Source organism: Sus scrofa, chromosome 17, assembly GCF_000003025.6.
Source record: "Sus scrofa isolate TJ Tabasco breed Duroc chromosome 17, Sscrofa11.1, whole genome shotgun sequence".
In the NCBI taxonomy this organism is placed as follows: Eukaryota; Metazoa; Chordata; class Mammalia; order Artiodactyla; family Suidae; genus Sus; species Sus scrofa.
Genome location: NC_010459.5, coordinates 21,825,374 through 21,839,790, shown reverse-complemented (window position 1 = coordinate 21,839,790; position 14,417 = coordinate 21,825,374). Strand labels below are relative to the sequence as shown.

The window sequence follows — 14,417 nt, the reverse complement described above, 5'->3', positions numbered from 1 at the left end:
ACGCATCCTCATGGATCTTAGCCCGCTGAAGCCCAACAGGAACTCCCACATTGAACTAGTGAATTCACATCCCAAACCCTGGCCCTTTGGAAAATCTGGTGGGAAATGATTTCATTTTCTGGTGAGAAGCAGCAAAGGAGAATGTCCAGGTGTTCCAGAATTCCACTCTGGACAAGCCTTATTTTACAGATGAAGAAACAGAGGCCCCAGGAGGTACCGAGGCCCCCTGTGTCCTTTTGATGAAGGAGGCCTTTTAGGTTACAGCCTGGTTTAGAGACAACATTCCTGTGCAGGTGAGATGAAAGGAACCTCTGTGTGGATTTTTTTTTTTTACTTCATTTTTTAAAATTATTATTATTATTATTATTATTGTTATTATTATTTTGCTTCTTAGGGCCACATTTGGCGGCATATGGAAGTTCCCAGGCTAGGGGTCGGATCCGATCTACAGCTGTCAGTCTACGCCACAGATGCAGCAATGCCAGATGTGAGATGTTATCTGTGACCTACACCACACCGGATCTTTAACCCACTGAGTGAGGCCAGGGATTGAACCTGCAACCTCACAGTTCTCAGTTGGATTCAATTCCACTGTACCATGACAGGAACTCTGGAACCTCTCTGTGAAGGCAGGTGCATGGACAGTGGAGGCTTCTCTCTGTATACATGTCAGGGCGATGGAGTCGCCTCCAAAGACAGCTACCTGCAAGTCTTCCCATCCCTGTACCTTCAAGCCAATCCTGCCATCAAGAGGTGGGGTCTCTTTCTCCTCCCCTTGAATCAGTGATTGTCTTGTGATGTGCTTTGACTGGGAAAGAATAACTGTATAAGCTATGGGACTTTGGGGTGGATTGTTTAACAGCAGTAGGTCACTGGGTCGTCACCACTGCTCGTGAACCCTAAACTGTGATGGGTGCCACCTTGACTTGGAGCCAAAGTCCACACCTGGCTCCCTTGTCATCTTAAGATCACAGTAGTACCCAGGCCCAGTATAGCTGTTAACAAGCCCTGCTGCCCCGGTGGTTGCCTGTATAACTGATAGGGATGTTTGACAGTGAAACACTGGTGGTCCACTTAATTTCAGCCGTGATCAAAGTACTTAGAACACAGCTTCCCTTGAGTGGAGCCAAGTTCTGTTTATTTGCAGTCGGGTTCTGTTTACTCTGCTTAAGGAAGATGCCCGTCTGTTCTCCCTCAGTTGATCTGTGCTCCCATCCATCCAGGCCTGACCGACAGGTGTTTAGCTAAGGGCTCCCCTCACAGGCTGGCATCTGGCACAAATCACAGGGAGAAAGATCCATGCTTGAGGTTAGGACAGCCCGAAGTTGAGATGAGATTATTTCCTATAAGGAGCAAGCTCAGGGCAGTGAGTGGTTCAGTTATTCGGAGAGTAGGACTTCTCAACCTTGGCATTGTTAACATTTCGAGCCCAGTAATTCTCCGTCATGGGGACCATCCCTTGAACCTGATGGAGGTTTAAAGGCACTCCTGGACTCAGCCCAACTAATGCCAGTAGTACTCCACTGTGGTCGTGACAACTGCGCACGACCAAATGTGTCTGGGAGGTGATTCGATTAGCTGCTGAAAGAAAGGCTGCTTCTGGAGCTCCCCAGCGGCTCAGTGGATTAAAAATCCAGCTTTGTCACTGTTATGGTGCAGGTTTGATCCCTGGCCTGGGAATTCCATATGCCTTGGCTGTGGCCAAAAAAAAAGAAATGATGCCGCTTCTGATCTCCAGTCTCCTCTGCAGCCACACCCTTCCTTGTTGGGAAGTTAAGCCTTCATTCTCTTCCTTTTCATAATGTTCGCTTTTCTAGAACCGTTTCCTAGGAAACATCACCCTTGGTTCTTTGCACTTTAGGATTGAGAACTGATTGAGGAGTGAGCAACTCTGGAGTAATGTTCCCTCAGTTCATGGGCTAGGGCATTGTGACAGAAGACAGGCTCAGAGGCAATTTCCATGTTAGTAACAATAATCACTTCAGACAGAGAATGAAGCAAATTCCATCACAACCTGAAGTATAAAAACGCAGCTCTGATCAGTGTAGTGGATGTTTTGTCTGCTCAGCCTAAAAGCTGCAGGAAGACCCAGCCTACCTTCAGGTGCTAAAACCCTCTTTCCAGCTCTGGGTAAAGAAATGCACTCCAGGAGCTCTCATTGTGTCGAAATGGTTTAAGAACCCGACATAGCATCCAGGAGGATATGGGTTGATCCCTGGCATCACTCAGTGGGTTAAGGATCCTGTGTTGCCATGAGCTGCGGTGTTGGTTGCAGATGCAGCTTAGATCTGGTGTTGTTGTGGCTGTGGTGTAAGCCTGAAGAGGCAGCTCCAAGTAGACCCCTAGCTTGGGAACTTCTATATGCCGCAGATGCAGCCTTAAAATGAAAATAAATAAATAAAAAAGAGAATCGCACTCCAGATGAGTGATATCGTGAGGAAAATATGTGCAGGCCTTTTGTATTCTGAAGCCAACAATTGGCCAAGTTCAGCGAGCACTGGAGTCTGGGTGCTCTGTTGAGTTAGGGGCAGCCAGGTAGCCATTGGCAACATCTATTACTGTCTTAAAGGCAAAGAGTGTTCTGTTGAATAACCAGCCCCTGACCGCCTTTGAAATTGTGGTGCAGCCAAAGGTAAAATCAATGCAAGGGAGCAGTGCCCTGTGAGGACATGTCTAATGACATCTTCTCAAGCTCACTGGCCTCCAAGGTGTTCCACGATAGGCGAGGTCATTGAAAAGACGGGCGACCCAAGACCCAATGCGAGACTGACGGCTCATGTTGATGGCTCTGGCACAGATCCCTTCATAGGACCTGTATCTAACTCATGTTTCCATTTAGCCAGGAGGGGTCAGCCTTGCCCCACTTGGCAGCCTGCTGTGGGCCTCCCACGTGTCGGAATGGCTTGGCTATTTACATACCTGTAGATGCCCTCCACTAGGATGAGAATCTTTTTCCAAGCTCTGCGGGTTCGAGGCTGGCCATAGATGATAGCATCTCTCAGGAGCTTCTCTAAGCTTTGAACGTCTTTAAATGATACCAAAAAAAAAAAAAAAAAAAATTGAGTCATGAGAGGGTTTTTCTTTTCCTCCTCTTTTTCTTGAAGAAGCATCAGATTTCATAGGCTCGGACCTGAACATTCAGAGAATAAACTGGGAATCAGAGAATTCCTGGGGGGAGAGAGAAGTCTGTTTTTTCATAAAATTTAACTCTGAGGAGATGACTAGTTCGGGTTTGTAAAGCAGGCAGGATAAACCTCGAGTGGAGGCACGTGGTTTCACAGGCTCTTCAAAGCTCTCCTGCTTAGCAGAGATTGAAACCTTACATTAAATGCCTTTCTTCTTAGGCTTAGGCTTTGTTGCCAGGTTAGAATTAACCCTGAGAGATACCATTAACTAATACTTGACAATCGACTGTTTAGCCGCCAGTACATTAGAGTCCAGCTGGGTTTGCATCCAAGCTGGTGGCAAGGGTCTTGCTGCCTAAGCTCTGGGAGGTGGGTGCTGAAACATGTTATAGAAGCCAGGTTTGGATACAAAGCAGTCCTGACATGTTTCACAACTTTAAGGCAGTGTCTGTTTTTTTGGAGGGGGGGGTCATGTATCCACCAGTGGGTCTCAGACTTCAGAGAATAAGAATCATCATTTGGGGAACTAGTTAAAGGGAGACTCTTAGTCTCACTCATAGAGATTCTGGACCAGTTGATGTGGAATGGGGTCCACAAGAGTTTGGGACTCCTGGGTCTATCAGTCAAAAGCAGACCTTTGTTTCGAGCTACGTAATGATAACACACGGATATGTCAAATCCAGCATTTCCGAGATAGAACTTGTGGCAGATTGCATTATTGGCCCCAATTTCCACACTGCCCCACTCCCCAGTCTTTTGACATGTGACCTCATAGTCATTCCCACCAAAGGCACTAAAGGGGTGGAGGGTATTTTCTGCCTCTGACTTGGTTTCAGCCAAGTGACTCACTTTGGCTAAGAGTCCTCAGGGAAGAGAGAGGAGGTTAGTTCCAAGCCTTGACCTTAAGAGGCCTTACCTGTTCCTGCTTTTCCTCTTGTACTTCTACCAGTAACATGCAAAGAACAGTCCCAGGCTAGCCCACTGGCCCCAGGAGGGGCCCAGGAGAGGCTGCGAGACAAGTAGGGCACAGTTAGCCCAGCCCACCTGCAGTCACCAGTGAGAAATAAGGGCTATTTATTGGATGCTACTGAGGTTCCCAGGTTGTTTGCTATGGGAATAGCTAAGGAATGCCATCTCAAAAGGCCCTTCCTGCCCTAGCCCCTGCTTCTGCTTCCTTCCGATAGCACTTATCAGTGTCCCCCACATGCAGCCTTCCGCCTTTCTCATGTGCTTGTCCCTCCACAAGAAACGCCACACATCACTCAAACTCTTTGGGGCAACGAAACAGATTTTCTTTCTTCCTAGTGACTCATCTATTCTGTTTTTAAGCACTCAGCATTTGAGCTCTTGTCTCCCCATCTTGGAAGCCAACAACCTCATCTTATGCATCCTTTTTAACCCTGGTCCTAATGTAGAGTATTAGTGCTAAATAGATACTTGAGAAGTGTCTTTTCATGGAAGACTGTAGACCAGGCTACAGGAAAGGGAATCTAAATAGGAATTAGAGGAAAGAATATTTGCCTAGTGCCTGCAATAATACTGCTTTAGGAGTTCCAGTAGTGGCACAGCGGAAACGAATCTGACTAAGAACCATGAGGTTGCGGGTTCCATCCCTGGCCTTGCTCAGTGGGTTGAGGATCTGGCATTGCCATGAGCTGTGGTGTAGGTTGCAGAGGCAGCTCCAATCTGGCGTTGCTGTGGCTGGGCATAGGCCGGCAGCTGTAGTTCAGATTCGACCCCTAGCCTGGGAACCTCCATATGCCGTGGGTGCAGCCCTTAAGAAAAAAAGGCCAAAAGAAGTATTTATTTAATTAGCTGTGTTTTTTTGGCTTTATTTTTTTCACTTTTTTTTTTATTAAAGTATAGCTGATTTACAATGTTTCTTCTATTTCTGTTGTACAGCAAAGTGACCCAATCACACACAGTTCCCTGTGCTCTACAGTAGGGCCCTCTTACCCATCCATTCCAAATATAAGCAGTTTGCCTCCAAAATCACTTTTTTTTTTTTTTTTTTTTTTTTGCTATTTCTTGGGCCGCTACCGTGGCATATGGAGGTTCCCAGGCTAGGGGTCCAATCGGAGCTGTAGCCACCAGCCTACCTACGCCAGAGCCACAGCAACGCGGGATCCGAGCCACATCTGCAAGCTACACCACAGCTCACGGCAATGCCGTATCCTTAACCCACTGAGCAAGGGCAGGGACCGAACCCGCAATCTCATGGTTCCTAGTCGGATTCGTTAACCACTGCACCACGACGGGAACTCCCCAAATCACTTTTATGTTAAAGAAAGGAAGACCTCAGTCAACATGTAAAGATGTGCTGTGTCTTATTGATATTACACCTTTGACCACTAGATGGCAGCCAAAGAAACAAAAAGCAACTTAATTTCAGGGATAATAAACCTTCATTTGTAAGGACATGTTGCTTTAGGCTGGGTTCCTAAAATGTTGAAGGAATTCATATGATGGGGGAACAAATTCCCTTTTATATAATCCACACAGTTCTGTTAGTCTCTCAATAGAATAAAGATTTGAGGAATGTAAGTATTCCTAGCCCAGGAACTTCCATGTGCTGCAGGTGCGGCCCTAAAAAGAAAAAACAAAAGGAAAAAAAAAAGTTTACATACATGTTAGAAGCTGAGTTATGCAGTTTAAGTTCATCCCACTAAAGAAAAGAGAAATATTTCTCTCCATTCTTTTTTTTTTTTTTTTTTTTTTTTTTTTTGTCTTTTTAGGGTTGCACCCAATGCATATGGAAGTTCCTAGGTTAGGGGTCGAATTGGAGCTGCAGCTGCCAGCCTATGCCACAGCCACAGCAATGCCAGATCTGAGTCACATCTGTGACCTACACTGCAGCTTTCGGCAACACCGGATCCTTAACTCACTGAGCGAGGCCAGGGATTTAACCCACATCCTCATGGATACTAGTTGGGTTTGTAACCCACTGAGTCACAATGAGAACTTCATTCTCTCCATTCTTTTAATATCAGGCAGAACAGAAAACAAGCCTGAAAATGACCTTGATATTCTTTATGCATTTTGCAGATAGAAGTGAGAGCACCCCCCCACCCCGGCCCTTGGTGGCTGGAAACTCGTCATGTTTGTTGTGAATAGTGTTCCACGGGGAGAAGCTTTTATTGGAACTTCAGAAAACCCCTGGTGTCCACGCATGGGGATCCTTGAGCAGAGGGGAAAAATCGATTCGCCATTTTTCCCTCCTTGGGGGACAAACTCACTAAACTCTCTTAGAATCACAGAGGTTAGACCCAGAAAGGTATGATTTTGCTCACTGTGGGATTCTGGACCCATGTTAACATCTGGTAGTTTCTCTTGGGTTTGTATGGCCTTGCTCTATAATTCCACAGTCTGGGGGTTACAGACCTGTAGGATTCAGGGATTGTGGTTTTTGCCCTGCAGGCCTTATGAGGCTCTACTGTTTCAGCAAACTACACCCTAACATCTGCAAGGGATTTTTAAATAATGATGCCTATTAAAGCACTTATACCGAATTCGCACTGCGGCTCAGCAGGAAAGAACCTGACTAGTAAGTATCCATGAAGATGCAGGTTCGACCCCTGGCCTCACTCAGTGGGTTAAAGGATGCAAGAGCTGCGGTGTAGGTCACAGATGCAGCTCAGATCCAGTGTTGCTATGGCCAAGACATATGCCTGCAGCTGCACCTCTGATTCAGCCCCTAGCCTGGGAACTTTCACATGTCGCAGGTACAGCCCTAAAAAGGAAAAAAAATAAATAAAGCACTTATATTTGCATTATGATAATTCTCATGACACCCCTGAGAAGTAGGGAGGACTGACCAAGTTCTATTTTTTTTTTCAGATAAGCAAACTAATGCCAGAAGGTTTGTAAAACGAGTAACAACAAAAACCACACACCAGAAGGTTTGTAAAACGAGTAACAACAAAAACCACTCACACACACACACACAAACACACACACACACACTCCTAAGCCCAAACAAACCAACTTCTTGTTGGAGTGTAAAGAAAATTCTGAGATATGGTAAATAAAAGAATAAATTTGCCACCATCAAGATGCACCTACACAGTGCACTTGTACAGTGTCGTTATAAAGTCATAATGACACACTAGAGACTTGTGATCGCCACGAATTTGAGTATCAGCAATGCCTTAAACATCTGTCATCACCACATCTGGCTCACTAGGGCCCTTTCCTTCCATTTGTGAAGGCCTGGGAGTGGGGAGCTGCAGAGGAGGATGAGGAAATGTGGCCTAGAGGCTAGAGTCTGGGCCAAAGCAACCCTGGTTTGACATGGATGATGGAATTACTCAATACTGGGGACAGCCCAGCTTTGTGCCCAGAGCTTCCATCCAGCCTCGGTGACAATTACATTCCATGAACCTGTTCCTGCCCCTGGCCTCAAAGTCCTAGTCCTGATCATATGAACAAGCCTTTGGGATCTGGGGAAACTATACATATGGTCCCTGGAAAAGAGGGCCCAGAATAAACCCAGAAGCCAGAAATCTTCTCAGAAGGGTGGAGTTCAAAGAGTGTCTTCCTAAAGAGAAGTCGCTCTCTGGCTTCCTTCATACTTCCCTCACAAGAAAGACACTGTTTCTTCTGCCTTGCTGGCTGCCTCTTTCTTTATCTCTTGGGCAACTGCCCTGTTCTTCTCAGGGTGGTTTCTGGCTCACTCTTAGTCCCTCACACCTCCAGGAAACCCACCTCCAGGTGCATTTAGACACATCCTCTGGTTCCCTGCTCTGTGGGCTGTTCGCCAAAAATGTTTTCATGCCTCCCTATGACCGACACTCAAGAGCTATTTCTTAAGTGGAAAGATGGTTGGCTGATGAAGAAATGCTACTTGTGACTCTAATTCCTCGCCTCCCATCTTTTCATCATGTTCCTTCTGAGATAATCAGTTTCATCCTTCAATCTATTTTCATGGCCACGCCCATGGCATGTGGAAGTTCCCAGGCCTGGGATGGAACCTATGCCACAGCAGCAACCCAAGCCACTGTGGTGAAAACACCAGATCCTCAACCTCATGCACCGCAAGGGAACTCCTCATCCTTCAATCTTGAGTCCAGATGAGAACTATTAAGCAATAGCTGTTTAAATAACTATGAATGATGACAAAGACATTATTCTTACTTTTTTTTTTTTTTTTTGTCTTTTTCTCTTTTTTGTCTTTTGTTGTTGTTGTTTTTGTTGTTGCTATTTCTTGGGCTGCTCCCGCGGCATATGGAGGTTCCCAGGCTAGGGGTTGAATTGGAGCTGTAGCCACCGGCCTACGCCAGAGCCACAGCAACGCGGGATCCCAGCCGCGTCTGCAACCTACACCACAGCTCACGGCAACGCCGGATCGTTAACCCACTGAGCAAGGGCAGGGACCGAACCCGCAACCTCATGGTTCCTAGTCGGATTTGTTAACCACTGCGCCACGACGGGAACTCCTATTCTTACTTTTAAGATGGTTTGGGGGGGACTGCCCCCTTGTGTAGCCTTTGGGGCAAAACATAATCACAATGGCCAATTTTGGTAAGCAAAGCAAATATTTTTCTCCAAGTCACATTTATACAGTCTCCTCCATGAGATCAATGAGGGCATTTCTGATGCATTGACAATTGGGTGCTTCCAATTTTGCCAAGCAGTTGGAATACATACTTTGGTTCAGGTTTTCTGGATGGGTCTATAAATATGTGGGCAGGTGTCACAGGGCCTTTTTGTAAGTCAGAGAAGCCAGGTGAGCTTCCTGGAAGAGTGCAAAAGGCAGCTGGCCACAGAGGAGCCGGACTGGGCAGAGGGCGAGGCAGATGCTGGGGGCAGGTCCTACTTATCAGGGGAGAGGGTCATGCTAGAAACTTCTGACCTTGGGCACATGTGATGAAGGGGAGGCGGAGCTTAATGCCTGGGGACAGTGTCCCACATGCTCACCCTCTCGGCCCCATGCCACAGAGAGGGCTTAGCTCCATAGTGAAGGGCCTGTGGGATTGTGGAGTGAGCGGGGTCAGTACAGGAAGATGAGCTGTGATTCAGAGAACACAGTGGGAGCCCAGGGCCCAGAGGTCAGCACCTGGATCCCATCTCAGGTCAGGGTGCAGCAAGAGTATCCAGTGAATGCTGGCTATGTCTGCCTGACCCACCCAGCTGCCCCAACTCAGGTGAGCTGCCCGCCAGATGGAGGGTACAAAGTATTGCACCTGTCACGCTATCCTCGGGGGAGGCAGGGGTGGGGAGGAGGTAAAAGTTCACTGTGTTTAGAAACAGGAACCCTGGAGTCATACCTCCTTGGTTTAGACCCCAGCTCTGGCTTCTTTCCAGCTCTGTGTCTCTAAGTGAGTCACTTCACCATTTTGTGCCTCGGTTTCTTCATCTGTGAAGTGGGGATAATTGGCAGAAGCCTCGTTGCATAAGTTGTAAGGCCAAAATGAGTGAGTGCATGCGAATATTTCATCGCAGCCAGGATTCAGTATGCTACTGTTAATAGATATGGAGACAATTGCTTTATTTGTTAAAGTAAACCACCTGGTTCTGGGAGCCCAAGTCAGAACCGGAGAGCTAGCTTTTTGGCCACAGTGTGTGACTCGGGTCCAGTTCGAGATGAGGGCAGACTTCAGGGCTGGTGCTTGAAAGAAGCTTTTCAAGGAGATATGGTATATTTGAACATGTGGTGACTGATACATAAAGAATAGAGGTTTTTGCTCGCTTTATCCCTCTCCTGGTGGTAGCGATGAATTTTGACCTCTTTGACAGAAAACAGATCAACTGATACCTAAGGATCAGGTAGTTGCATAAGTTTGGAGGAGGATGTGCATGAAGAACTGTTCTACATTTTGATTATGGTGGTTATTGCATTTATCAAACTTTAGAGTGAGTTTTAGTGACTGTAAATTCTGCTTCAATAAACATGACTTTAAACACTTAAAAAAAATAACTCGAGATCTAAAAGGTCATGGCTTGTCAAGTAGTCTACATCACATTTACAGGTTTGATCTTCCACTCAAAGACACCCTTGAGCCCTCATTCCACAGAAAAGGTAGGGCTCCGAGTTTTCCCACAAACACTGCATGCTTTGTTTTCCCTGCTCCCTGCCTTTAAATGCCTCTAGATAGAATCCTGGTTCTTCCTCTCTCTCTCTCTTTTTTTTTTTTTTTCCAAACCACTCCAAATTCTTGGCCTGCCCAGCCTTCTGACCTCATGGCAACTCTGTAGCTGAAAAGACTGCTTTTCCTCTTCGACCAGCTCAACAAGCCCTTTGTGACTCACTGGAGTGTGGCAATTACCTGCAGCCTGGCTGCTTCAAGTGTGGTGCTGTGCTGGCAGCTTCAGCGTCACCGGAGGGCCTGTTAGAAATGCAGAAGCTCAGGCCTCCGCCCACATCTACTGACTCAGAGTCTGCATTTTAGCAAGACCCCCTCACAGTGACTCCCTGTACATCAAAGTCTCAGAAACCTTGTTTGAGAACTAGAATCTGTATTACATGCATTTACCCCTCAAGTGAGCAGATTCAGGGGAAAAAAAAAAAAACTTAGTTCTGCTTTCCCAAATTTCTGAAAGAAGAGGTTGACCTTTCCAGAGAGTTAAAATTCACCCAGGGGGTTTCCTTCGTGGCTCAGTGGTTAATGAACCTGACTAAGATTCAGTGAGGATGCCAGTTTGATCCCTGGCCTTGTTCTGTGGGTTAAGGATCCAGCATTGCCATGAGCTGTGGTTTAGGTCACACATGCGGCTCTGATACCAAGTTACTGTGGCTGTGGTGTAGGCCTGCAGTCACAGCTCGGATTTGACCCTTAGCCTGGGAACTTCCACAGCCACACATACAGCCCTTAAAAAAGCAAAAAAAAAATTCACCCAGAGTTTGAGGTCCTGGAGCACTCAGGGTGCTGTTATACTCAGTCCAGAGGACGTGTTTAACAAAGGCCTTCAGTCGCCCCATGGTGCTCGGACCATTTCTTCAAACACACCAGAATCACGGAGGAGAACAGGCCTGTTGTTGGAGCTGATGCCTTAGCTTGTGCTGTGAGCTGTCTGGAGAGTCTGTTTCACGGTACCCATGAGTCACAGAGGCAAACGAAGGGTTGCCTAGTTCATGAAAGCTGCCACAGTAGAAAGTGCAAGGAGGTATTCTTAGCTGGGAGCCAGAGGAACTCAGAGGCCCAGCTTTAGCTTCTGGGTTGAAATTCAGGTTACTAACAGGATAAGCCATCACTCTCGATTGATTTTCACATAAGAACACACAGTTCTCTGGGCCCTGCCTGTGGCCTGGCTGTAGCTGGACTGAGCGACTGGGTAAGAGCTTTAGCCAGAGCTGTATCTTCTCAGCCTCTAATTGCAAACACGGGATATTCTTTGTCCAATAATTTTTATTTATTTATTTATTTATTTATTTATTTATTTATTTATTTATTTTCTGGCTTTGGGAGCCTACTCAGCCTGAGTAGGAAACAGCCCCTCAACCAATCACAAAATAAATATCCCAGCTCCTACCCCTCATGTGGGATAACACAGGCCCATCTTATAAGGAGGGCCAAGAGTTTCCTAGTAGGCTTGAGCTCCAGTTGTCTATTGTGACAACATCCCCTTTATTGGCTGCCTGTCTTTCTCTGTCTCAGTCCCCTGCTCATCTGCCTGCATCCTGGGATCATGTCCTAAATAAATGACTTGCCTCCATGTTCACATCTCAGGTCTGCTCCTGGGAGAAATGAAGCAAGACCAGAGCAGCAGACTTGGGTTTGAATTTGACTCTCAGTCTATGTCATCTGAGGGTCCTTGGACGGGTAATTGAATCACTCTGAGGATGGGTTTTCTTTTAGTAAGTAGGAATAATAGTGGAAGAGAAATATGAATCTAGATTTTTATTTATTTTAAATGAATTGATTATATAAAGGGCTTCACGTCGTGCTTGGCAGCAATGAAGCTGAGTAAATGATCATTCCGATCTCAGTACAGTCATCCTTTGGTATCCTTGGGGGATCTGTTCCAGGAGCCCCTGTGGATACCCAAATCTGCAGATGTTCAAGTCTTTTATGTAAAATGGCAGTGTTTGCATACAGCACCCCATGCTCACTGAAGCACTATTCACAACAGCTAAAACATGGAAACAACCTAAATGCCCCTCAACAGATGCTTGGATTAAGAAGATATGGCATAGGAGTTCCCGTCATGGCTCAGCGATAAAGAACCTGACTAGGATCCATGAAGATTCGGGTTCAATCCCTGACCTTGCTCAGTGGGTTCAGGATCTGGTGTTGCTGTGGCTGTGGTGTAGGCTGGCAGCTGTAGCTCCAATTTGACCCCTAGCCTGGGAACTTCCATATACCATGGTGCAACCCTAAAAAACAAACAAAAAAAGATGTGGTATACACACACACACACACACACACACACACACACACACACACAAAGTATACTAACCAGTCATAAAAAAGAATGATTTAATGCCACTATCAGCAACATGGATGCAACTAAAGATTCTCATACTAAGTAAGTCAAAAAAAGAAAGACAAACATTATATAATATCACTTATACGTGGAATCTAAAACATGATTTTGTGAACCTATCTACAAAACAGAAACAGACTCACAGACATAGAGAACAGACTTGTGGTTGCCAAGGGGGAGGGAGGAGGGAATGGGATGTACTGGGAGTTTGGGGCGAGCATATACAAAGTATTACATTTAGAATGGATAAGCAATGAGGTCCTAGATACAGCACAGTATCCAATCTCCTGGGATAGAACTTGATGGAAGATTATATGAGAAAAAGAATGTGTATATATATGTATGCCTGGGTTATGTGCTATACAGCAGAAATTGGCACAACACTGTAAATCAACTATACTTTAATACAAAAAAAAGTAAATGGTATAGTGTTTGCTTATAACCTATACACATCCTCTCATATATTTTAAATCACCTTTCAATTATTTACAATACTTAGTACAATGTAAATGCTATACAAATATTTGCCAGAGTGTGACAAATTAAAGTTTTGCTTTTTGTACTTTCTAGAGATTTTTTTGGTCTAAATTTTCAGTCTGGTTGTTTGAATCCAGTGGATGTGGAATATGCAGAAATGGAGGGCAGATAGTAATTGTCCACATTCGCTCTCTAGGAAGAACTAATCCCTGGTGATAAATTCTGCTAAAAATGTACTTCTGAGTCATCTACTGTTCCTTAGAGAGACGTAGCCTTTGAGTACTCTGATTTTGTTTCCTTTCAGAACTTTCTTTTCACATTTTAAGTTCCTCATTCTGATTTCGTGAGAAATAGAGAAATGATGAATAGCTTGAAGATATTGGTCAAGGCTGATCACATAGGATTCAAAGGTTATTACGGCAGGCTGCATACATTTCACTACACTTCAGATATATTTTCCCAAACAGAATGCAAAAATTCAAGGGTACAGAATTCTGATTTATTTACAGTTACTCTAAATGTTCTGACACTGATCTACACAAAAATAAGACCTCTTCTCCCCCAAAAGTCAAGGGAGTATTCTTAAGGTGTAAGCAGAGGACAAAGGTGGAGCAAAATCCAGGAAAGCAGAACAAGTGCAGCTGTATGAAATCCTATAATCCTGGTGTTTAAGAAAATTCCAGTTTAGGTGATCATCTTTAAGAATCCATCTCCTACGTTATAAGCTCCTATCTGGGCTGGGTGCATGCCTCATACACACACGGGGAGGCAACTTGACATCTGCAGACCCTTCCAAAAATCTCCACATTATCATTCTAATCTGCATGGAAGCGTATTAAGGATTCAAGCATCATTGTTTATGGAGGTATTTAGTATAATCTCAGGAATAGCAAAACAAGAAAGAGAACTGGCAGCAACTGATGCTTTATCTACTATGACTCCATTTAATTATTTCCCCTCTATATATCATCTCACTCCCTCATCTCTACAAGGAGAAATCATTCAAAGGACCATGGAAGCAGCCTGGCTATCAAGGTGGCAGTTTTCTTTTCCCTTTTTTTTTCTTCTTTTTTTTTCTATTTTAGGAACACACCTGCAGCATATGGAAGTTCCCAGGCTAGGGGTCAAATCAGAGCTATAGCTGCCAGCCTGCACCACAGGTCACAGCAACGCTGGATCCTTGACCCACTGAGCAAGGCCAGGGATCGAACCCTCATGGATCCTGGTCAGGTTTGTTAACAACTGAGACATGAAGGGAACTCCCAAGGTGGCAGTTTTCTTTATGCAAACACAATAGCGGAGAAAGCCTTTACTCTTAACCACTGCCTGCTACCATCATGGTAACATCACCTTTTTCACTTCAACCCATAACTTCCTTTATACGTATCTGCC

General features: G+C 45.3%; 1 protein-coding gene across 1 annotated transcript in view; it reads right to left on the bottom strand.

The window, feature by feature from the left end:
• Positions 1–14,417, bottom strand: part of SPTLC3 (serine palmitoyltransferase long chain base subunit 3) — a 133,882-nt gene that overhangs the window by 63,479 nt on the left and 55,986 nt on the right. Inside the window, exon 7 of the mRNA XM_003134257.4 lies at positions 2,920–3,025. Within this exon, the coding sequence (XP_003134305.1) occupies positions 2,920–3,025 (106 nt within the window). The remainder of the gene's footprint in view (positions 1–2,919; positions 3,026–14,417) is intronic.